This window comes from Narcine bancroftii, chromosome 4 (genome assembly GCF_036971445.1).
Source record: "Narcine bancroftii isolate sNarBan1 chromosome 4, sNarBan1.hap1, whole genome shotgun sequence".
Taxonomy (NCBI): domain Eukaryota; kingdom Metazoa; phylum Chordata; class Chondrichthyes; order Torpediniformes; family Narcinidae; genus Narcine; species Narcine bancroftii.
In genome coordinates, this window is record NC_091472.1 from 222529173 (window position 1) to 222554729 (window position 25557).

The 25557-nt window shown below is 40.8% G+C and overlaps 1 protein-coding gene across 1 annotated transcript in view; it reads left to right on the forward strand.

Annotated features, from left to right (window-relative positions):
• The first annotated feature begins 13173 nt into the window (after positions 1-13173).
• c4h21orf58 (chromosome 4 C21orf58 homolog) overlaps positions 13174-25557 on the forward strand; it is a 97809-nt gene continuing 85425 nt past the window's right edge. The window contains exon 1 of the mRNA XM_069934044.1: positions 13174-13463. Within this exon, the coding sequence (XP_069790145.1) occupies positions 13254-13463 (210 nt within the window). The 5' untranslated portion in view covers positions 13174-13253. The remainder of the gene's footprint in view (positions 13464-25557) is intronic.

The window sequence follows — 25557 nt, forward strand, 5'->3', positions numbered from 1 at the left end:
CACACACCCCAGACCCCCTTACAGCTGCTCCAACCATCATGACTGCCCCCACGTACAATCAAACTCCACCTCCTACACAGGCAGCCCCCCCCCCCCCCAGTCTCAAGACACATAACTGGCGACGGAACCGACCAGTACACCACAGGTGGAGCTGCGCCGGTCTCAAAGGTAGAGGAGACCATCTGACCGGCTGAGCCTCTAGGATTTTAACCCGGTGGGATTTTATTTTTAAGGAGGGGGTGAATGTGATGTTATGTATATACAAGTGTGTATATACAGTGGGCTGGCCTGCCCACTGATGACCCGCTCCCTAGTAACTCTGCCCCTTGTGACTTGGCCATAAAGGTTGACTTCCCTCCCCCTATCCATTCAATTGAGCAAAGTGTATTAAAACCTGTTGTTCCTCACTCACAGTCTTTGGAATCATTGATAGAGCATATTGTTACAGAGTCCAGAGGACCCCAAAAACCAGCAGCAATGGATATGCATCATAACACAAAGGGTTACTTAAATAAAAATAGTTTTTAATTATATTTGAACAGGAAAACAGAATTAAACTTTAACTTATTACTTAACCTACCTAACCTACTTAATCCCTCCTCTAATACTAAGCGCAGGTCTGTGTAATGCGTATTTAAGATTAGAAAAGTATTTTGGATCACAGTCCAATCTCACTGGTTGCAGGCAATTCTTGTACTGTGCACAGAGGTTAGCATTAACAAAGTTCACCTGTCTTTGGTGCTTAACAGGCAAATGGTTAGCACCCAGGAGGGTCCTTGTTGGTCTTCAGAGAGAGATCTTTTTGTTCCAGGACATCTGCACCTGATTCCTGTTTAATCAGTCTTGCTGACGAAACTTGCCCCCTTCAGGTTTCTCCAGATGATCCTCTTTCTTTTAGGTCGCCTTTCAGACAGCTAGTCTTCTCCTTTGACCAGGCAGTCTTCCAAAAATTTGTCAGCTTTGTCCTTCTGGAACTGATTTCTGTCTCCTTTCTCTCTGTTTCACACCCTCCCTCTCTGAGAGCAAAACTGTTCTGTCTGCCTGCAAAAATCACATGCTCTCCCAGGAAAGCTGTGTGCTCTTTTTCCAAAAAGCACTCTGCAAAAGTCCTGCAAATATTGTGTTTTAAAATGTTTGTGTGCAGCCTGCTCTAATAATCCTTCCCAAAACACCTCTAAATACTCTGACACAGTATCAATACTGCTACTCAAATAGTAGGAGATAGGCAAGATTCTAGATTTTAAAAAAATGATTCTTATTACACTGGCTTTCAGCAGCCATTCTCAATGGGGGGCACAGCACATTTGGTGGGGGGGGGGGCACGGACTGAAATCAATGTTTTTTTAAGTTGTCAGTAGAAGTACAGAAGAAACCTAATAAACCTGAAGCACAGGGAGGGGAGGCCATAAAGTTTAAGCAGAGTCCAAAGGGAGCCAAAGAAAGATTGAAAGTGGCTGATATATGACACAGAATTTCAGAAGCAAGGCTGTGTTGCTAAAATTTGCTATGTCATGTGGCTACATGTCCAAAATAGTTTTAAAATACTTTTATTTTACAGTGAATCATCCACAATATACAATTAATCACATAACTGGAACACATCTCTTGCACAAGAATAATTGCAGTGTAAAGACCAGTTTCAGCAAATAGGAAAAGCTTGATAAATTTCAGGTTCCATTCTGACTATGACTGTCAGAAATACCAGTGGAGTTCCTGGAACCTCATAAATTCCTAGAAACCTGAATAATGTCCATCTCTTAATTAGGAGACAATTTTTGCAGATGAGCACATTTCATAACCAAAAGTTAAGTTCATTGAGTTACCAGCTAAAGAAAAAGTGGTGTAATATTGCTAACTACTGCTCAGACAACTTCATATTAGTGATAGGGAAAATTCTGGATACAATAAACAGAGGTAAAAGTTACAATTATTTAAGACTAAATTAGAATGTTTTGGTGAAATTGTATAAGTAATTGGTGAGGTCCAATTTCAGATTTCAGATGTATTATCAGAGTACATACATGACATCACATACAACCCTGAGATTCTTTTCTTCTGCGGGCAATACAGAGAGGATTAAAAAAAAACAAACAATAAAGTCCAAAAGTAAGAGTCCCTAATTAAGTTTGTTGCTGAGGAGTCAGATAGTGGAGGGGTAGCGGCTGTTCCTGATCCTGGTGGTGCAAGCCTTGTAGAACCTGTATCTCTTTCCTGATGACAACACTGAGAATAGAGCATGTGCTGGCTGGTGAGGGTTTTTGATAATTGCTGCTGCTCTCCGATGGCAGCGTTCTTTGTAGACGTACTCAATAGTGGGAAGGGTTTTGCCTGTGATGTCCTAGGATGTGTCCACTACCTTTTGCAGGGCTTTACACTGAGGGGTGTTGGTGTCCCCATCCCAGACCGTGATGCAGCCGGTCAGCACACTTTCCATCACACCTGTGTAGAAATTTGCCAGGGTTCCCAATGTCAAACCAAACCTCCGCAAACTCCTGAGGAAGTAGAGGTGCTGTCGTGCTTTCTTCATGATGCCATTAATGAGTTGGGTCCAGGAAAGATCCTCTGAGATGGTGACTCTCAAGAACTGAAATATGCTAAACCTGATCGCCCAATGATCACTGGATCATACACCTCTGGTTTTCCCTTCCTTAAGTCAACATTCAGCTCCTTGGTTTTGGTGACAATGAGTGTGAGGTTGTTGTTGGTGCACCATTCAGCCATTCAAGTTTTCAATCTCCCTCCTGAATGCTGACCCATCCCCTTCCTTTAAATAACCCACTACCGTGGTATCATCAGTGAATTTGTAGATGGTGTTATTGCTGTACCAAGCCTCACAGTCATAGGTGTACAGTAAGTAGAGCAGGGGGGTCTAAGAACACAGCCCTGTGGTGCTCCGGTACTAATGGAGATTGTGGAGATGTTCTACCAATCCTGACTGATTGTGGTCTGTAGGTGAGGAAATCAAGAATTCAATTACACTGTCGGGTGTTGAGTCCAAGGTCTTGGAGTTTGATGATCAGTTTTGAGGGTGTTAAATGCTGAATTGTAGTCAATTCATCTCCTTATAAAACCATCTTTGCTGTCCAGATGTTTCAGGGCTTTGTGTAGAGCCAGTGAGATGGCATCTGCTGTAGACGTATTACTATGAAAGGCAAATAGGAAAGAATCCATGTCACCGCTCAGACATTACCAGCCTCTTAAAATTCTTCATCACTGTTGATGTGTGTCCACTGATTGATAGTCATTTCGGTAGGTTAATATGTTCTTCTTGGGCACTGGTATGATTGATGTCTGTTTGAAACAGAAGATAATCTTGAATTCGTTGGTAAGTTGGTCAGCACAGTTTTAATACTCATCTGGATATTCTGTCTGGACTGGATACTTCCCTTGGATTCACTCTCCTGAAGGTAGCCCGCAGGTCATCCTTGGATACAGAGTGAAGAGGATCATCAGGGGACATAGGGATGAGCAGTGGTTGTGGTCGAATCGGGAGTGGAAGACATTGAGTTGGTCCAGGAGTGAAGCTTTGCTGTCTCCAACTGCACCAAATTTGGGATTGTGGCAGGTTGTGTCATTTAGGTATCCCTCGTGATTTCCATTTTCATCCAAAAACTCCACTTTTCCCGTGAAATGGGTTTCTACAGATCATACCTGGCCCTTCTTTATTGATCTGGATCTCCAAATTTAAATGCCTGTGATCTGGCTTGTAGCAGGTTCTGGATTTTATTGTTCATCCGGGGATTCTGGTTTGGGGAAAACTCTGAACGATTTGGTGAGGATACACTCATCCACAGCTGTTTTGATTAATTTGAAGTATTGTATGTGGTTATGGTAATCTACCTCAAGGAAAGATATCAATAAAATTAAAAAGAGTACAGAGAAAAGTTACAAGGATGTTGTTGGGACTTGAAGAGCTGTATTATAAATGTTTAAATTTAAATTTAGATAGACAGCATGGTAACAGGCCATTTCGGCCCACGAGTCCACCCTGCCCAATTACACCCAAATGTCCTACATGCCTGTGATCTAAAATCTAAAATTATGAACATGAAGGAAACTAAAATTCATACATCAGTTAATGGCTGTAACCAGTACAAACAGGATGAACTTGGGGATTAGGATGCAGGAAAGCAGAGTCAGCACGATTAACATAAGAATCTTCTAGTCTTTGTGACAAGACCATAAGACTAAGATAAGGAGTGATAAGGAACAATAGAATGTAGGAAGTTGAGGTAGTCTGGATCAGATAAGGGTCTCCTAGCCCTGGATAGAAGTACCAAGTCCTACATATCTAATTAGCTAACCTTACACAGATTTATACATATTAAATTAGCCAACCCTAGACAGGATGAGCCAACTCTGCATATCAAGAGACTGTAGCCCCGAGAATCAGGAAGGTGTGAATAAGGACAATAACATGAAGGGACACCGACAGGATACCCCCTGGTCCTCCAAGTATACTGAAATTGCACGTAGGCAGGCAGGATTGCCTAATGCCAAACCTCTCCAGCAGGAGGCAGAAGAATGTAAGGGGGAGGGTATTCCTATACTGAAATCAACTGTATAAAAGTTGGGTGAGCCCCAGTATATGTGTGTATTCCCAGGGTAAGGGGAAGCACCCAACTTTGCATTGTTGCTGTAATAAATGTTCTTTGTTCTCAATTTTTGTCTCGAGCAATTTCTTTAAAGGTACTTCTATTTCTAACACTGGTATGTTTTGAATGGTGGGAGGAAACTGAAACCCTGGGAAAAACCCTAATGCAGATACAGGAAGAAAGTACAAACTCCTCACAGACTGCATGGAATTTGAACCCCGGTCCCAACTGAAACTCCTCTGACTTCTCAAAAAGAAGTACCTTCTTCTCTGAATCACAATCTTACTAATAAAGTGCTGGAAGAACATGATCTCTGCATTGTCCCATTTCAAGGGAGAACCAGTTTTGAGTATTCTCATAAGTAACTCTTATCCTTGAAGCTCAGCAATCTTACCAGAACAGGTCGAGGGCAGGCTTCACCCATTCTCTTCGGTCCCAATGTTCAATGAGCGCATTCAATTTGCACTCAGTCGCCGAGTGCATCAGTGCAAAGGACTTGAGGGATCCAAGTCTCAAAGAATTTCACAGCATCTCTGCCTTCTGCACCTTCTCTCAGGCCAAATTCGCTCATTGTTCTCCATATGATCCAATTTGTCCAATAGAAGCTGTTTATTTGTTGCCCATTGTTCAGCTTGTTTCTTTAGTTCTTCAATTTGTTTCTCGTGTATGCCAAGATCTTTCTCGGCTCTGTCCATTCTTTCATTTAAATCATTAATAGCTTTGCCCACATTTCACATTGGGAAGCTCTTTAATAGCATTCTCCACACTTATAAAACGTTGACCCAGACCTCCAATCTCTTGCAGCAGAGGTTCAAAGTCGAGTGTTCATTGAGAGGAGGAGGCATCTCCATCTGCATTTTCCGTCAAGGCGTATGACGAGGCTGGAGCTTTCTTCATCACAGATTTTGGCTTCTTCCCATGGGATCTTCCAGTCATTCTTCAATATTAATCTTTAAAAGATGTATCCACACTTTTTTAGTTGAAAATCTTTTGTTCAAACCCCTTTTTGGTCATCTTTTAGAGGATTTTCTCGGAGAGCTTAATGTGTCTGCTCAGCCACCCTGCATGGCCACACCCCCCCTTAAATATATTTATTGAGGTAACCTCCACTGCTTCAATGGGCAGTGAATTTCATAGACTCATCATCCTCTGGTAAAAACAGTTCCTCCTAATCTCCGTTCTAAATCCAGTACCTTGGATCTTAAGGCTATGTCTGCTAGTTCTAGTCTCCCCCACCAATGGGAACAACGTACCTACCTCTATCTTATCTATGCCTTTCATAATTTTATATATTTCTATAAAATCCCCTCTCATTCTTCTAAATTCCATCAAGTCGAGTCCCAGATGACTCAATCTCGCCTCATAGGCAAACCCCCCTCATCTCTGGAATCAACCTAGTGAATCTTCATGGCTGCATTGATGTGGTGGCTCCAGGAGAAGTCCTCCAATGTGTAGACATTGATATTCTAGAAAATACCAGTATTAAGAAGAAAGAGGTGTTGTATAAGGATGGCTAGGTCCCCATGGCCCAGGCTAGTAGGGAGATTGCTGAGGCCACTTTCCCTCTCCTGCCGCTTTCCTCTTCTTCCAGCTGAGAGCCCTGGTGTCGGGCAGCCCTCAGCTGGTCGCGCTGTGGTTGCCCGCTCCTCGGCTAACACCCCCTCCCGTCGGTGTTTTCCTTCTCCTTAGTTTGCACAGTTGTGCACTTTTGTTTGGCTCAGAGAACCATTTTTGCAGTCCAGCGATTGGGGGTCGCGACTCCGTGGCGCCGTCACCGGACACCAGGGGTCATCCAGGTGACCTTGTATATAAAGCAGTCAAGAGCTACAGTCTAGCCTTCCAGGTTTGTCTTGCAGAAAGACAAGATCTCTTAGTGTACATATTAGTTTATTAAAGCTGTCTTATACTCGCACTGCTGGTGTGGTTATTGTCAGTACAGTCTTGTCTATATTCACTAAAAAGGGCATGGACAACCATGATAATTATTGGCATATACATATATGTATCAAAATTTTTAGTTGTTGCAGCCAAACAGGTGCGTAACATACACCAAATAGAACCATTTACATTCAATTATCTCAGTATGGAAAGAGATATAAAGGACAGATGAATAAATATTCAGTGGCATTTAATGCAAAAAAAAATGTTTCAATGGTCCAGAGACTTCAGTGGTATGTTGATGTAATATAACCACAGAACCATAAACATGACCATTTATTCTGCCGAGACTCGGTGACCTTCCCCCCAACTATAGCCCTCCATCCCCCTCCCATCCATGGATCTGTCCAATTTTTAAATAAATTTCAAAATCGAATCCACATCCACCACCTCTGCTGGTAGCTCGTTCCACACTCTCACCACCTTCTGAGTGAAAAGTTCCCCCTAATGTTCCCCTTAAACATTTCAACTTTTGCCTTCAATCCCTGCTCTATTATTCTTGTCTCACCCAACCTCAGTGGGAAAAGCCTGCTTGCCTTTCCGCTATCTATTCCCTTTGTAATTTTGTATAATTCAATCAAATCTTCCTCATTCTCTGATGCTCCAGGGAATAAAATCCTGACCTATTCAACTTTTCCCAATAAGGCACTGTTGGCGTCTTCTGGTTCCTCAAATGCTGTTCAAGACGAAGCAAAGTTCTCTTGCAGGGCCCAGGAATCTCCCTACTAGCCTGGTGAGAAGGAAAGTTGATGGGGTGAAAGGAAAGAAGAGCAGCAGCAGGAGGGTCAACAGATGAGCAGCTCAGAAGAAGAGGACCAACACCAAGAAGGCAAGCAAGAAGAGACCCAACAAAGTAAGACAAGCAACTCATGAGGAAAGTCAGAAGAGATACAGATACAAAGAAGAGAAGAAGAAGACTCAAACACAGGTAAAGACACAGAAGAAGAGGAAAACGACCAAGATCTTCACAGAGAAATAGAAGGTAAAACAGATGGATAGAATATAGATAAAGCTTTCTTTCAAGAACAAATGAGAGCATTAAAAGAATGCTTTTCATTAGTATTTAGTGCAATTAAAAGAAAAATGAAAAGAAGAGAAGATAAAATGCAAAGATTAGAGCTAGTCATAACAGAAATAGGGAAAAGTGTAGAAAATGTGGAAGAATGAGAAACAGCTGTAGAAATGGAAGTAAACTATTTAAGAGGAAAATTGGAAGAAAGTGATAAAAAAAATTAAAGAGACACAAGAGTTGTTAGCTCAGAAAATTGATATGTTGGAAAATTATAGTAGGTGAAACAACATAAAAATAGTGGGCCTAAAGGAAGATGAAAAAAGCACAGATATGAAGGAATTTATAAAAGAATGGATCCCGAAGATACTGAGAATGACAGAAATGCAGAAAGAAATGGAAATAGAAAAGGCACACAGAACACTAGCTCCGAAACTACAGACACATTAAAAACCAAGATCCATTTTAGTAAAATTTTTGAGATATACAACAAGAGAAAATATATAGGATCGGGCAAGGAATAAAATTAGTGAAGACAATAAACCATTGGAATACAAGGGTCAAAAAACATTTTTTTACCCAGACATAAGTTTTGAACTCTTAAAGAAGACGAAGGAGTTTAATACAGCAAAATCGATCCTATGGACAAAAGGTTATAAATTTATGTTAAGACATCCAACTGTGTTTAAAATATTTATCCCCGGGGAGCAATACAGACTGTTCTTGGATCCGGAGAAAGCACAAGAATTTGCAGAATGCTTGCAGGACATAAGGAAAGATGAAGAGATGTAATAAGAATGAAGTACGGTGATAAAATATACATAAAGATGTAAAAACAATGTATATGTAAAGAACTAAAGAAGGGAAAGAGAAGGGAAGAAAGGAAGTAAGGGGAAAAAAAGGAGAACTTTGTTATATGTGTAAAAAACAAGTGTTTTCTTTGGGGGTGTTGCGGGGGAGAGAATAACCATCACTGCAAAATCAGTTGACGCTTGCGAGCAGGATTGGAATCCAAATGGAAATGGGAGTTGTGGTTGCCTGGCAACTCAGAGAGGTGGGGGGTGGGATATTTGGGGTTAAGGGAATATTGGATGTGGGAGTTGTTGGAGTATTTTATGTTTTAAATGTGTTGTCATACATTGAGTTTAAAAAGGGAAAACTGAGAGATGAAAATGGGGAAAAGGTGGTGGTGAGGAAGCGGAAATGAGGTGTAAACAGAGTATGAGATGGCCATGTTGAACTATATGACTATAAACATTAATGGAATACATAACCAAATTAAAAGGAAGAGGCTATTAAATTTACTGAAAAAAGAAAAAATTGATATAACATTTGTGCAGGAAACGCATCTAACTGAAGTAGAACATAACAAATTAAAGAGAGATTGGGTAGGACATGTATTGGCAGCATCATAAAATTCAAAAGCTAGAGGTGTAGCTATATTAATAAAAATATACCAGTCAAAATAGAGGAGGAAATAATAGATCCAGCAGGGAGGTATGTAATGATAAAGTGTCAGATATATTCAGAATTTTGGAATTTGCTCAATATATATGCACCTAATGAGGAGGATCAAAAGTTTATGCAAGATATTTTTTTGAAGATTGCAGATACACAAGGAAATATATTGATGGGAGGGGATTTTAACCTTAATTTGGCTCCAATGTTGGATAAAACTGGACAAAAGACTAGCAAAAAGAATAAAGTGGCCAAATTTATGGTTAAATCAATGCAGGAAATGAAACTTATGGAGATATGGAGGAGGCAGCACCCAAGAGAGAAGGAATACTCATATTATTATATTATTCAAGTAGGCATAAAACATACTCAAGGATTGATATATTTTTGTTGTTGGCCCATATTCAAGGGAGAGTGAGGAAAACCTAGATTACTATCTGATCATTCACCCCTGTTATTAGCAATAGAACTGGAGGACATCCCACCAAGAACATATAGATGGAGGTTAAACTCCATGCTACTTAAAAGGCAGGAATTCAAAGAGTTTATTGAATGCCAAATTAAAACATATTTTGAAATAAATACGGAATCAGTGAAAGACAAATTTATATTATGGGACGCAATGAAAGCCTTCATTAGAGGGCAGATAATAAGTTATGTGGCTAAGATGAAAAGGGACTACAATCGTGAAATAGAGTAGTTGGAAAGGGAGATAGTAAGTACAGAAAAGGAACTAGTAAAAAGGGATGATATAACAAAAAGGAGAGAATTGGCGGACAAAAAAATAAAATACAAAACATTACAAATGAATAAGGAGGAGAAGAAAATAATGAAAATAAAGCAAAAGTATTACGAACTAGGAGAAAAAACACATAAAATATTAGCCTGGCAACTTAAAAACAGAACAAGTTAAAAGAACTGTATTGGCATCAAGGAAAAAGAACAAACAAATTACATATAATCCAATAGAGATTAATGAAAACTTTAAGGAATTTTATGAACAATTATCCCAAACTGAGAACGAGTGGAAAGATGATAAAGTAGAAGAGTTTTTAGCTAAAATTGAACTGCTGATAAAACCATTTGAAATAGAGGAAGTACAGGATATATTAAAAAAGCTGCCGAACAATAAAACGCCTGGAGAGGATGGATTCCCAATAGAATTCTATAAAACATTTAAAGAGTTATTAATTCCTCCTCTCCTGTAAGTAATGAACCAGATAGAAGAAACACAAAACTTGCCAGATTCATGTAAGACAGCAATAATTACAGTAATACGAAAGACAGGGAAGGATCCACTAACACCAGCATCATAGAGACCAATATCTCTACTTAATTCAGATTATAAGAAAATAGTGAAATTTTTAGCAAACAGATTGTCCGATTGTGTACCAAAAATAGTAAAACAAGATCAAACAGGATTTATTAAGAAAAGATGAACAGCGGATAATGTTTGTAAATTTATTAATCTAATTCATGCAGTTCAAGGAAATAAGAAGCCAACAGTGGCTGTTGCTTTAGATGCAGAAAAAGCCTTTGACAAAGTAGAATAGAATTATTTATTCAAAGTATTACAGAGATTCAATCTACCAGAAAAATATATTAATTGGATTAAAGCATTATATAAGGGACCATTGGCGAAGGTAACAGTAAATGGATATGCATCGAACCAATTTAAATTAAGTAGGTCAACTAGGCAGGGATGTCCATTATCCCCCTCACTGTTTGCTTTAGCAATAGAACCATTGGCAGAACTGATAAAAAGGGATAAAAATAAAGGAGTATAAAATCAGCTTATTTGCAGGTGACATCATAGAACCTAACAGAACCTAACAATAAAAGTATTACATCAGAAATTGAAGGAATATGGAGAACCTAACAGAACCTAACAATAAAAGTATTACATAAGAAATTGAAGGAATATGGAGAAATATCGGGGTACAAGATCAACGCAAATAAAAGTGAAGTGATGCCAATGAGTAATGCGGATTATACAGAATTTAAAAAAGAATCACCATTTAAATGGCAAACACAAGCAATGCGATACCTAGGTATTAGGTTAGATAATAACTTAAGCCACTTGTACAAATTAAATTATCAGCCATTAATAAAGAAATTGCAGAAAGATTTAGAACATTGGAAAGAATTACCACTAACGCTGATAGGGAGGGTAAATTGCATTAAAATGAATGTTTTCCCAAGGATACAATACTTATTTCAATTGTTACCAATTCCCTTAACAGAGAAATTCTTCAATGAACTAAAGAGAATAATAAAGAAATTTTCGTGGAAAGGGGGGAAACCGAGGATAGCTTTAGATAAATTAACAGAGAGGTACAACCAAAGTTGTTTGCAGTTACCAAACTTAAAAAATTATTATAGAGCAGCACAATTAAGGTATTTCTCAGATTTTTACCAGACAAGGGAAAAACCAGACTGGACTAAGATAGAACTAGATAAAATAGGGGAGAAGGTACCTGAACATATACTTTATAAGTGGGATGAAAAGCTGGTACAATATAAAAGCTCACCAGTATTGCATCATTTACTCAATATATGGAAGAAGATCCACTTAGAAAGGAAAAAAAAAACGAATGACCAAATACCAAAATTACTATTGACGCAAGATCTGCTAATCCCTTTTACAATAGATAACCTTTCCTTTAGAGAATGGGAGAGAAAAGGAATCAAAAGAGTAGAAAATTGTTTTTTGGGAAATAATTTATTAACATTTGAATGTTGAAGTACAAATATGGAATAACTCATGGTACAATGTTTCCATATCATCAACTGAAAGCTTATTTAAAGGATAAATTGGGAAACAGTCTGAGATTTCCAGAAGGAAGCAGTTTTGAATATGTGATTACAGACATAATGATAATTAAAAGATTTATAACCAACATGTACATTAAGCTGCAAGATAAGGAAAATTATGAAATAAGCTGTAAACCCAAACAAAAGTGGGAAAAGGATTTAAACAAAGATAAAAAATGAAACATGGGAAAAATTATGTTCTGGAACTATGAATATAATAAACACAAGGTTACGCATGATACAGTATAATTGGTTACACAGGTTATATATCATGCCCCAAAAGTTAAAAAAATGGGATCCAACATTATCAGATAGATGTTTTCGCTGTAAGAAGGAAATGGGAACAACAGTACATGCAATTTGGGCATGTGAGAAAGTGGAAAAGTTTTGGGAAGATCTAAATCAGATATTAAATAAAATCACAAAAACCTACATACCAAAAAAATCCAGAGATCTTTCTTCTAAGTAATATAAGAAGTAAGGAATTAGGCTTCAAATTGGATAAAGCGCAAAAAAGATTCATTATGATAGCCTTAGCAATAGCAAAAAAATGTATAATGTCAACTTGGAAAATGGAAGAGAGCCTGAGAATTCAGCAATTGGTACATGGAAATAAATAAATGTATTCCATTGGGAAAAAAATAACATATAATTTAAAAAACGGTCACATTATTTGAACAAATTTGGGAACCATACTTGGAACATAACAGAGAGGGGTTGCCTCAGACCTCAACCCCCTAAAATGATAAGAAGATCAAATGACTTGACCCAGTGTGTAAAAGGAGATGACACAATTTTCTTGTTTATTTTTCATTGTGTGATGACATTGTTTAATGGGTTTATTGTATTGTATATGTTGAACGTTTATTGGTTTTGGAGGGGGGAGGGAACGTAGGGGGAAAAAAGGGAGAAAATGTCACTGTATATATTTTGGTTGATATGGTTCACAGTTTGAAAAATAAAAAAAATATTTAAAAAAGACATCCATATCCACGCATAGATTTGCCTTAATCATCTTTCCTCGCAAACATTCAGCCCTCTTCATTCCTCTCCTGCCCTCCTTACACACCGGCATTTCTCCAACAAACTCACTTGTCCATGACTCCACTGGGCAAGTGGTCTGCAGGCAGCTGCCTACAGTGGCTAAAACGGCCCATGATAAAATCGGGCAGATCTGCAGCGTTTCCTCCCACCGATTTATCTGCAACCAGGGTGAGATGCAGAGCAGAAGTGGGGAGTGACCGAGAAGGTTGGGAGGGGTGGAGGCAGCTCGGAAAGGACCCGGGAGAGGCGGCCAGTCCCTTTCTGGGCGGGGATTTCTACTTTGTTCTGGTGAAAGTCACTTTGGGGAAAGTGCATGAAAAACAAAGCGCGGACGAGATGTTTATCTTGCAGACCTGGCAACGAATGCGCGTTTCGTTGGTTTCCCCTGCGCGGTGATGAGGAGAAGCCGGTGTGGCTTGGGCCACCAACCCGTTGTTTACAGTGGCAGGTTAGCAACGGCGGCAGAGCGGGGCAGCAAACACAACTTGCACCGCGAGCACATCCCAGCCGCACCCCGACACCGCTTCCCCTCCACGAGGATGGACACTGCGGACCCTTCGTTAGTGGATCAGATGACGAGGCTCAAGCTGAAGCTGCTCGAGAAGGTGGGCAACTTGTGCGGCCGACCGCAGTCATGAGTACACTTCCATACGGGGTTGGTGGAGGAACTCAGATGGAATTAACATCGGCCTCCCGTTCCCATTAGCAACCCCCCCCCCCCCACCCCGACACCTTTCCTCTCTCTCTCCCTTCCCCCATTTCCTCTGTCTCCTTTCCCCCCAGCTCTGCTTCCAGAGCTCAAACACCACCCCCACCAAGTCAATTCTCACCTTTTCCCTCTCCTCTGACCCATCCCATTCAAATCCCATTTGTCTGTACTCCAGCACCTCCCCAGCCTTTTAAATCAGGTGTCTGTCTGATTTTTACTCGCACGTTGAAGAGTTCAGTCCCGAAATAATGGTTATATATCTTTACTTACTGAGGACGCTGCAAGACCGGCTGAGTTTCTCCAGCACTTTTATTTTCACTGCAATCACAGTGTCTGCAGACTTTCGTGTTTCACTCCGCATTTGAGCTGGAACACAGGGCAGACCCTCGCTAAAGCCACTTTCTTTCTTGCCATTTAGTAATTCCATTGGTAGGAAATGCTGAGCCCCGTGGTCAGAGTAGAATGCCTTTTTATTGTTCTACACTGGCACCACCCCAGTAGGCTTTTTCAGGTACATTCTCCGCTAAGAATGCGCCTGAAGAAGCAGAAGCGGCCCTATAAATTACAGTTCAGGTGGCAGCGTTGAAAGCTGAAAGCCCGGGATGTGCATCTGAGCGCATTCCGGCTCCTGCCCCTTGGGCTGTCAATTCAGGGGGGCTGGCTGTCAGCTGGGAGTATCAGCGCGGGGACGCTCCCCTTTCACGGGGTTGGAGCGGCCGGCGGGTGAGGGGGGCGGCTACGGGGGCTGGAGCGGCTGGCGGGTGAGGGGGGGGGCTACGGGGGCTGGATCACCAGCGGGGGAGAAGTACCGGCATTATTTCGGCCAGCCCCCTTCTCCCCCGCCGGCCACTCCAGCCCCCTTCTCCCCACTCCCGAAATCTGTCCCCAGTGTGGGGACTGATTTCATGAGTAGGGAGAGAGCGGGGCAGCGGGATCAGTGAGGGGATGTCCCCGCGGTGACAGCCCGAGTCGGCCGCTCGACTATGTGGGGACTGGGAGAGGAGCTGTCAGGCGCTGGCCAGCTGACTGTCATCCGAATGCAGCCACTTTTAGGCGGCTGCATTCAGATGACTGGGGAGGCCACTGTGCCGCGGGGATTATCCCTCTCGGAGGAGGGTTACCAGGCGCCTCCTGCACATTCACGTGGCCTTCCCACAGCCGCATTTTGCCAAAATATGTGGCTTTACAAGCAGGTCAATTGGCCACCTGAAAGTGCCTTGTGTTAGGCAAAGTGGCTCGCAGCTTTCAGGTGCCTAGCAGGGGGCGGGCTGATAACAGTCAGCTGGGGACCCAACTCCCCGCTGCCTGACAGTCTCCCGCCAGCCGCCCAGCCCCGCAGTCCCCCGCTGAGGGACTGTCAGGCAGCGGGTAGGCGAGCTGTCAGGCGGCTACCCCTGCCCCGACTTAGGAGCCAGCATTCGCTCTGCGCCCCTTCTCCTCACTTCAGACCTTTCAGGTGGCAAAACACCACCTTCAGCACTGCCACCTGAACGTCCCTTCACAGACACATTCTCCAGGCGTTTCCACTTGAAAGCGACTTTAGACAGTGACAGATCAGTCCCACCAGTGATGCACCCCAATGTTATACAGTGACAGACCCATCCCCAGCAGTACTGTACCCATGTTATACAGTGACAGACTCTTTCCTACGACAGTGCATTAGTGCACTCCTACCCATGTGCATTAGTGACAGACCAATCCCTACCAGTACTGTACCCCAAAGCTATATAGTAACAGACCCATCCCCATCAGTACTGTGCCCCAGTGTTAGTGACAGACCTCCGTCCCCACCAGTACTGTACCCTAATGTTACCGTGAGACCCATCCCCACCAGTGCTGTACCCAACTGTTATACACTGACGGGCCCATGCCCATCAGTACTATACCCCAGTGTTATTTAGTGACAGACCCATCTCCACCAGTGCTGTACCCCAGTGTTATTCAGTGACAGACCCATCCCCATCAGTACTATACCCCAGTGTTAGACTTTGCACCCAGTGGGATTATATGTGGTCCCACTGCATGTTCTCAAAATTCTCCAGTACATTTTCAATGCTCCTCCACATTGAGTTGTTGTGGTTCAGGAATTTTCATATGTCATTTTGAATTTTGCCCTTTTCAGGGAAGTTTTGAGTCCATCCTGGTACCTCTTATTCAAAACTCTGGATGGTATATTTTGTCATAGAGGTCAGAAATTACTGCCTGTTTCAGTAACCTGGTGCTAAACATATGGACGATGGGTTTTGAATGCAAATGTCTGCAGACACTGATTGTAGTAAAAACACACAGAAATGCTGGAGGAGCTCATCCAGTCTTTCACCGTGCATAGGAGACATGGATACATAGCTGACGTTTCGGACCTGAGCCCTTTTTCAAGGAATAAGCTTATTCTGGGCTCAAACATTGGCAATATATTTTTGTTTCCTATGGGTACTGAAAGTCCAGCTAAGTTCCTCCTGCATTTCAGGTTTGTCCACTTGAGCTAACTGTGTTCAACGAGGTCTTAGGTAATGAGAATGTTGGTTTTGTTATCCATCAGTAGGTTTGTAAGATTTTGCAAAGCATGTTGGTAATATCCTTGCAATGTTTTGAGATGTATGTCTACCTTTTCAAACCATGTAGCAAGCCAAGGATCACTACAACCCATTCGAGCATAAGCTTGGTGTTGTGCTTGATTAGATTGATCTTCAAATGTCTTTTTCATTACCCCATAAGTCTTAGAAATAGGCTATTCAGCCCAATGAGTCTGCCCCAGCATTTAATCATGAGCTGATCCATTTTCCCTCTCAGCCCCACTGTCCCGCCTTCTCCCCGTAACCTTTGATGCCCTGGCTAATCAAGAACCTATCAATCTCTGCCTTAAATACACCCAATGACCTGGTCTCCACAACAGTCTGTGGCAACAAATTCCATAGATTTACCACCCTATGGCTGAAGAAATTCAACCACATCTCTGTTCTAAGCAGACACCCTTCAATTCTGAAGCTGTGCCCTCTTGTCCTAGACTCTCCCACCATGGGAAACAACCTTTGTACTTCTACTCTGTCCACACTTTTCGACATACAGAATGTTTTAACAAGATCCAAAGAGTGTAGGCCAAGAGCTGTCAAATACTCCTCATATGATAACCTTATCATTCCCAGATCATCCTTGTGAACCTCCTCTGAACCCTCTCCAATATCACCACATCCTTTCTTAAATGAGGAGCCCAAATTCACTCACAGTACTCTGTGCAATCTCACCAGGCCTCATAAAGCCTCCATTTGCCCAAGACTATTCAGTGAATATATTGATGTCTTCATTGATGGCTACCTTCATTGAGGTACATGAAGTGGTCAAGTGTTCAGAGGAGTCACATGTTGGAGTAGTGGCCAGTCGGGAAAACCAGCCCTCTACAGGAAAATAGGAAAAAAGTTAGGTAAAAGCAAAGCATAACAAAAATAAAATATAAGTAATAGAAGATAAAGATACAGAAGAGAAAGAAGATGGCTTCCAAGAAGGAGAAGGTAAAAACTGGAAAGAAAGAAGGCTGCCTTACCTGCATGAAGGAACAGGACACTGTGGTGGTGAGGAGCGCCCAACCCTAGAGGTCAGTGCCTGCCATGCGGAGTTGCGACCCACCAGCCAGTGCACTACAAAAATTGATCTTGGAGCCAAAAAGTGCGCAGTGCACAATCAAAGAAGAAAGAGGACACCAGCAAGAAGGGGGGCTCAGCAGAGGAGCGAGCTGTCACAGAGCCAACAGCTGAAGGACGCCCAACACCAGGGCGCTCAGCTAGAGGACAAGGAAGACAGCAGAAGAGGGAGTGATGAAGCAGACGTGGGAGATAAATGGAGGGATGACCGACAAGAAGATCAACGTCAGGAAGCACAACGCACAAGCAGCCCAGGAGGGGAGGACCAGCAACAAGAGGCCCAGCAAGAGGAGGCCAGACAAAGAGATACACGCAGCTCATCAGGAAAAACAGAAGAGATACAGACACAAAGAGAAGAAGATACAAACACAGATACAGACACAGAAGAAGAGGAAGAAGACCAAGATCTTCAGAGAAATAGAAGGTAAAACTGATGGACAAAGAGAAATAAAAGGTAAAACTAATGAACAGAATATAAAATCTTTTTTGAAGAACAAATGAGATCACTAAAAGAATGGTTATCATTAGAATTTAATGCAATTAAAAGGAAAATGAAAAGAACAGAAGATAAAATGCAAAGGTTAGAACTGGTCATGACAGAAATAGGGAAAAGAGTAGAGAATGTGGAAGAGTGGGAAACGGCTGTAGAAATGGAAGTGAATGACAAGAGAAAAATTGGAAGAAAGTGACAAAAAAGTTAAAGAAACACAAGAGTTGTTATCTCAGAAAATTGATATGTTGGAAAATTATAGAAGGTGAAACAACATAAAAATAGTGGGCCTGAATGAGGGTGAAGAAGGCACAGATATGAAGGAATTTATAAAGGGATGGATCCCAAAGGACCTGGGAACTTCAGAAATACAGGAAGAAATGGAAATAGAAAGGGCACACAGAGCATTAGCTCTGAAACCACATCAAAAACCAAGATCCATCTAAGTAAAATTTTTGAGATACATGACAAGAGAAAATATACTGGATCGGGCAAGGAATAAAGTTAGAGAAGATAACAAACCATTGGAATACAAGGGTCAAAAATATTTTTTTACCCAGACATAAGTTTTGAACTCTTAAAGAGGAGGAAGGAGTTTAATAAAGCAAAATCGATTTTAAGGAAAAAAGGTTACAAATTCATATTAAGACATCCAGCTGTGCTTAAAATATTTATACCCGGGGAGCAAAACAGACTGTTCTTGGATCCAGAAAAAGCGTAAGAATTCACAGAACGTTTGCAGGACAGGAGAAGAGATGAAGAGATGTAACAAGAATGAAGAACGGTGATAAAGTATATATAAAGATGTAAAAACAATGTTTATGTAAAGAACTAAAGAGGGAAAAGAGAAGGGAAGGAAGGGAGTAAGGGGGAAAAAAGAGCTTTGCTATATGTGATTTTTTTTTAAAAAAGTGTTTTCTGGAGAGGGCTGGCAAGAGGGGGAGTAACCATTACTGCAAAATCAGTTGACGCTGCGAACAAGATCGCAATCCAAATGAAAAGGGGAGTTGTGGTTGCCCGTCAATGGATATGGGGCTACTCAGAGAGGGGGGGGGACTTTTGATGTTAAGGTATTAGTGGATGTGGGAACTGTGGGGGTACTTTATGTCTTAAATGTGTTTTCGTTGAGCGGTTGAGCGGTTGGAGCAGGGCAGATTCTTGGACTGAGCGGTTGGCACTGAAAAGAGATTGGAAGCAAACAGAGGAACTACTGACATGGTCTTTGCCCTCAGACAGCTCCAAGAAAAGTGCAGAGAACAAAACAAAGGACTGACTCTACATCATTTTTGTTGACCTCACCAAAGCCTTCGACACTGTGAGTAGGAAAGGGCTTTGGCAAATACTAGAGTGCCTCGGATGCCCCCCAAAGTTCCTCAACATGGTTATCCAACTGCACGAAAACCAACAAGATCAGATCAGATACAGCAATGAGCTCTCTGAACCCTTCTCCATTAACAATGGCATGAAGCAAGGCTGTGTCCTCGCACCAACCCTCTTTTCAATCTTCTTCAGCAAGATGCTGAAACAAGCCATGAAAGACCTCAACAATGAAGACGCTGTTTACATCCGGTACCGCACGGATGGCAGTCTCTTCAATCTGAGGCGCCTGCAAGCTCATACCAAGACACAAAAGCAACTTGTCCGTGAACTACTCTTTGCAGACGATGCCGCTTTAGTTGCCCATTCAGAGCCAGCTCTTCAGCGCTTGACGTCCTGTTTTGCGGAAACTGCCAAAATGTTTGGCCTGGAAGTCAGCCTGAAGAAACTGAGGTCCTCCATCAGCCAGTTCCCCACCATGACTACCAGCCCCCCCACATCTCCATCAGGCACACAAAACTCAAAACGGTCAACCAGTTTACCTATCTCGGCTGCACCATTTCATCGGATGCAAGGATCGACAACGTGATACACAACAGACTCGCCAAGGCAAATAGCGCCTTTGGAAGACTACACAAAAGAGTCTGGAAAAACAACCAACTGAAAAACCTCACAAAGATTAGCGTATACAGAGCCGTTGTCATACCCACACTCCTGTTCAGCTCCGAATCATGGGTTCTCTACCGGCATCACCTACGGCTCCTAGAACGCTTCCACCAGCGTTGTCTCCGCTCCATCCTCAACATTCATTGGAGCGACTTCATCCCCAACATCGAAGTACTCGAGATGGCAGAGGCCGACAGCATCGAATCCACGTTGCTGAAGATCAAACTGCGCTGGGTAGGTCACGTCTCCAGAATGGAGGACCATTGCCTTCCCAAGATCATGTTATATGGCGAGCTCTCCACTGGCCACCGAGACAGAGATGCACCAAAGAAGAGGTACAAGGACTGCCTAAAGAAATCTCTTGGTGCCTGCCACATTGACCACCGCCAGTGGACTGATCTCGCCTCAAACCGTGCATCTTGGCACCTCACAGTTCGGCAGGCAGCAACCTCTTTTGAAGAAGACCACAGAGCCCACCTACCTGACAAAAGACAAAGGAGGAAAAACCCAACACCCAACCCCAACCAACCAATTTTCCCTTGCAACCGCTGCAACTGTGTCTGCCTGTCCCACATCGGACCTGTCAGCCACAAACGAGCCTGCAGCTGACGTGGACATTACCCCTCCATAAATCTTCATCCGAAGCCAAGCCAAAGAAATGTGTTTTCGTACATTAAGTGTAATAAGAGAAAACTAAGAGATGAAAAGGGGGATGGAGGTGGTGAAGAGGTGGAAAAGAGGTTTAAGCAAGATATAAGATGGCCATGTTGAACTATATAACTATAAACATTAATGGAGTACATAACCAAATTAAAAGGAAAAGGCTATTAAATTTATTGAATGAGGAAAAAATAGATATAACATTTGTGTAGGAAACGTATCTAACTGAAGCAGAACATAACAAACTAAAGAGACACTGGGTAGGACACGTAACGGCAGCATCCTTTAATTAAAAATCTAGAGGTGTATCCATACTAGTTAACAAAAATGTACCAATGAAAATAGAGCAGGAAATAATAGATCTGGCAGGGAGCCATGCAATGATAAAGTGTCAGATATACTCAGAATTTGGAATTTGCTCAATATACATGCACCTAACGAGGAGGATCAAATGTTTATGCAGGATTTTTTTTTGAAGATTGCAGACACACAAGGAAATATATTGATAGGAGGGGATTTTAACCGTAATTTGGATCTAATGTTGGATAAAACTGGACCAAAGACATAAAAAGAATAAAATAGCCAAATTTATGGTTAAATCAATGCAGGAAATGAAACTTGTGGATATATGGAGGAGAAAACACTCAAGAGAGAAGGAATTTTCATATTATTTAAGTAGGAACAAAACTTACTCAAGGATTTATATGTTTTTGTTGTCAGCCCATATATAAGGGAGAGTTAGGAAAACTGAGTATAAAACTAGACTACTATCAGATCATTCACCCCTATTATTAGCAATAAAACTGATGGACATCCCACCAAGAACATATAGATGGAGGATAAACTCCATGCTACTTAAAAGACAGGAATTTAGGAAGTTTATTGAATGCCAAATTAAAACATATTTTGAAATAAACATAGGATCAATGAAAGACAAATTTATATTATGGGATGCAATGAAAGCCTTCATCAGAGGGCAGATAATAAGTTATGTGACTAAGATGAAAAAGGATTATAATCGGGAAATAGAGCAGTTGGAAAGGGAGATAGTAAGTACAGAAAAGTAATTAATAAAAAGGGATGATATAATGAAAAGGAAAGAATTGGCAGACAAAAAAATTAAAAACAAAACATCACAAATGTACAAGGTGGAGAAGAACATAATGAAAAAAAAGCAAAATTATTACAAACTTGGAGAAAAAACACATTAGTCTGGCAACTTAAAGCAGAACAAGCTAAAAGGATGATACTGGCATCAAGGAAAAAGGACAAACAAATTACATATGATCCAACAGATATTAATGAAAATTTTAAAGAGTTTTATGAACAATTATATCAAACTGAGAATGAGGTGAAAGATGATAAAATAGAGGAATTTTTAGCTAAAATTGAACTGCCGAAATTGCAAGAAGAGGAACAAAACAAACTGATAAAACCATTTGAAATAGAGGAAGTACAGGATATATTAAAAAAGCTGCTGAACAATAAAACGCCTGGAGAGGATGGATTCCCAATAGAATTCTATAAAACATTTAAAGAGTTATTAATTCCTCCTCTCCTGTAAGTAATGAACCAGATAGAAGAAACACAAAACTTACCAGATTCATGTAAGACAGCAATAATTACAGTAATACCAAAGACGGGGAAGGATCCACTAACACCAGCATCATAGAGACCAATATCTCTACTTAATTCAGATTATAAGAAAATAGCGAAATTTTTAGCAAACAGATTGTCCGATTGTGTACCAAAAATAGTAAAACAAGATCAAACAGGATTTATTAAGAAAAGACGAACAGCGGATAATGTTTGTAAATTTATTAATCTAATTCATGCAGTTCAAAGAAATAAGAAGCCAACAGTGGCTGTTGCTTTAGACACAGAAAAAGCCTTTGACAAAGTAGAATGGAATTATTTATTCAAAGTATTACAGAGGTTCAATCTACCAGAAAAATATATTAATTGGATTAAAGCATTATATAATGGACCGTTAGTGAAGGTAACATTAAATGGAAATGCATCGAATCACTTTAAATTAAGTAGGTCAACTAGACAGGAATGTCCACTATCCCCCTCATTGTTTGCCTTAGCAATAGAACCTTTGGCAGAACTGTTAAGAATAGAAAATAAAAGAGATAAAAATAAAGGAGAAGGAGTATAAAATCAGCTTATTTGCAGATGACATCATAGTATACCTAACAGAACCAGTAAAAGAATTACATAAGAAATTGAAGGAATATGGAGAAATATCGGGGTACAAGATCACCGCAAATAAAAGTGAGTGATGCCAATGAGTAACGCAGGCTATACAGAATTTTTTTTAAAATCACCATTTAAATGGCAAGCACAAGCAATCTGATACCTAGGGATCAGGTTAGATAATAACTTAAGCCACTTGTACAAACTAAATTATCAGCCACTAATAAAGAAATTGCAGGAAGACTTGGAACACTGGAAAGAATTACTGCTAATGTTGATAGGGAGGGTAAACTGCATTAAAATGAATGTGTTTCCAAGGATACAATACTTATTTCAAACGTTACCAACTCCTTTAACAGAATAATTCTTCAAGGAACTAAAGAGAATAATAAGGAAATTCTTGTGGAAAGGGAGGAATCCAAGGGTAGCATTAGATAAATTAGCAGAGAGGTATAATCAAGGTGATTTGCAGTTACCAAATTTTAGAAATTATTATAGAGCCGCACAATTTAAGGTATTTATCAGATTTTTACCAGACAAGGGAAAAAATAAACTGGACTAAGATAAAATTGGATAAAATAGGGGAAAAGGTACCGGAACATATACTTTTTAAGTGGGATGAAAAGCTGGTGCAATATAAAAACTTACCAGTACTGCATCATTTACTTAATACATGGAAGAAGAATAAAACGAATGATCAAATACCAAAATTACTATTGACACGAAATCTGCTAATCCCTTTTATAATAGACAACCTTTTCTTTAGAGAATGCGAGAGAAAAGGAATCAAAAGAATAGAAAACTGTTTTTGGGAAATAATTTATTAACATTTGAACAGTTGAAGTACAAATATGGAATAACTCATAGTACAATGTTTGCATATCATCAATTGAAAGCTTATTTAAAGGATAAATTGGGAAACAGCTTGAGATTACTTGAAGGAAGCAGCTTTGAATATGTGATTACAGACACAATGATAATGAAAAGATTTATAACCAACATGTACATTAAGCTGCAAGATAAGGAAAATGAAATAAACTAAAAATCTAAGCAGAAGTGGGAAAGGGATCTAAACATAAAGATAAAAAATGAAGTATGGGAAAAGTTATGTTCTGGAACTATGAAAAATACAATAAATACAAGGTTATGCATGATACAGTATAATTGGTTACACAGGATATATATCACTCCTCTAAAATTAAAAAAATGGAATTCAACATTATCGGATAGATGATTTTGCTGTAAGAAGGAAATGGGAACAACATTACATGCAACTTGGGCATGTACGAAAGTAAATAAATTTTGGGAAGAATTAAATCGGCCACTAAATAAAATTACAAAAAATAACATACCAAAAAAATCAGATATATTTCTTTTAAGTAACATAAGAAGTAGAGAATTATGCCTCAAATTGGATAAAGTGAAAAAAAAAATTCATTAAGATCGCCTTAGCGATAGCAACAAAATGTATAATGTCAACTTGGAAAATGGAAGAGAGCAAGAATATACAGCAATGGTACATGAAATGAATAAATGAATGTATTCCATTGGAAACAATAACATATAATTTAAAAAATAAAGTCATAATATTTGAACAAATTTGGGAACCATACATGGAACATATCAGAGAGAGCTTGCCTATGACTTCCATCCCCTAAAATGAGAAGGAAAATGATAAGAAGACAAAATGACTAGATTCAGTGTGTAATAAATAAATGACACATTTTTCTTGTTTATTTTCCTTTGTGTGAAGATATTGTTTTATGGTTTTATTATATTGTATATGTTGAATATTTATGGGTTTTGGAGGGGGTGGGTAGAGGGGAGGGAGGGAAAGGGGAAAAAAGGGGAGAAAAGACCACTGTGTAAATTTAATGAGAAACATTTGTACTTATTTTGATGATATGGTTCACAGTGTGAAAAATTAAAACATTTTTTAAAAATGGTCAAGTGTTCTTGGGTCTTGTCGTGAGCTTTATTTATTGGTCAGGGGTGATGTGAAATGGGCTCGAGGACCTTTCTTTCACAGATGTTGAGTATAAGCTCAATTGACAATGATCCAGAACTCGGACCATGTGCATCTGTAGGCATTGTCTGCTCAAGGCAGTGTGAATACTGATATGATCTTGGTTCAGAGGAGGAAGTAACAGTGAGGTGCTCAGTTTTTCTTTAGTCAAATAGTCCATTTCCATGGGAAAGTGCTGCTCCCTGGTTTCATCCACAGTAAACTACCCGAGTCAGCCTTGCCACCACTCCTGAATGACAACAATTAGAAAGGCCTCATCCCAACAAAAGACTATAAGACAGTGGGGGCTGAGAATATTGCAGCTGACATTCCAGAAAAGAACATTAGGTAGTTTATCACTAAGTCACTTGTAGAGCTCGTCGAAAGAACCAAAGACTTGTTGATCCAAACCAAGGCTTCTATTAGCAAAAGACCGGAGCTCTTCACAGGTGGCCGACCAGTCCGGAATGATCCGACCTGGCTAGGGACACAACCCTTTAAGGCCCAGACAATAGGCGTGGCTTAGCTCTCAGTCAATCGCTGTAAGCACAGTCTAGATACAGTAACTATATACACTATGTACATTGGTGATAGATCTGTACTATCACATTCACCCCTTCTTGGAGAATTGACCCTGGGAAAAAAAACAAAAACGAGGGAGAGAATGAAAGGAAGGGGTAGGTCAAGGACTGTAGCGGTCAGGGGTTCTGACCATCTGGCGTGACCGCCGCGGTGCCGGGATTGGGGTCGCTGGAGTGGTGTCGCCAGCAGGCTCGTCGGGTGCGACTGCTCCGTTGCTCAATTCCCCAGTCGTGTTGTCGGCAGGGTGGCCCGGGTCATTGGGGTGCTGTTGGTCCTTCTGTTGCGGCACGGGGCCTGGAGAATAAGGAGTTGGGGAAGATTGGGTTGGGGGGTTTGCTGGGTCTACCGCATCCTGAGCTAGGTCCCGCACCAAAACAGTGTCCTCCCGCCCGTCTGGGAACTCAACGTAGGCGTAATGTGGGTTCGCGTGGAGTAG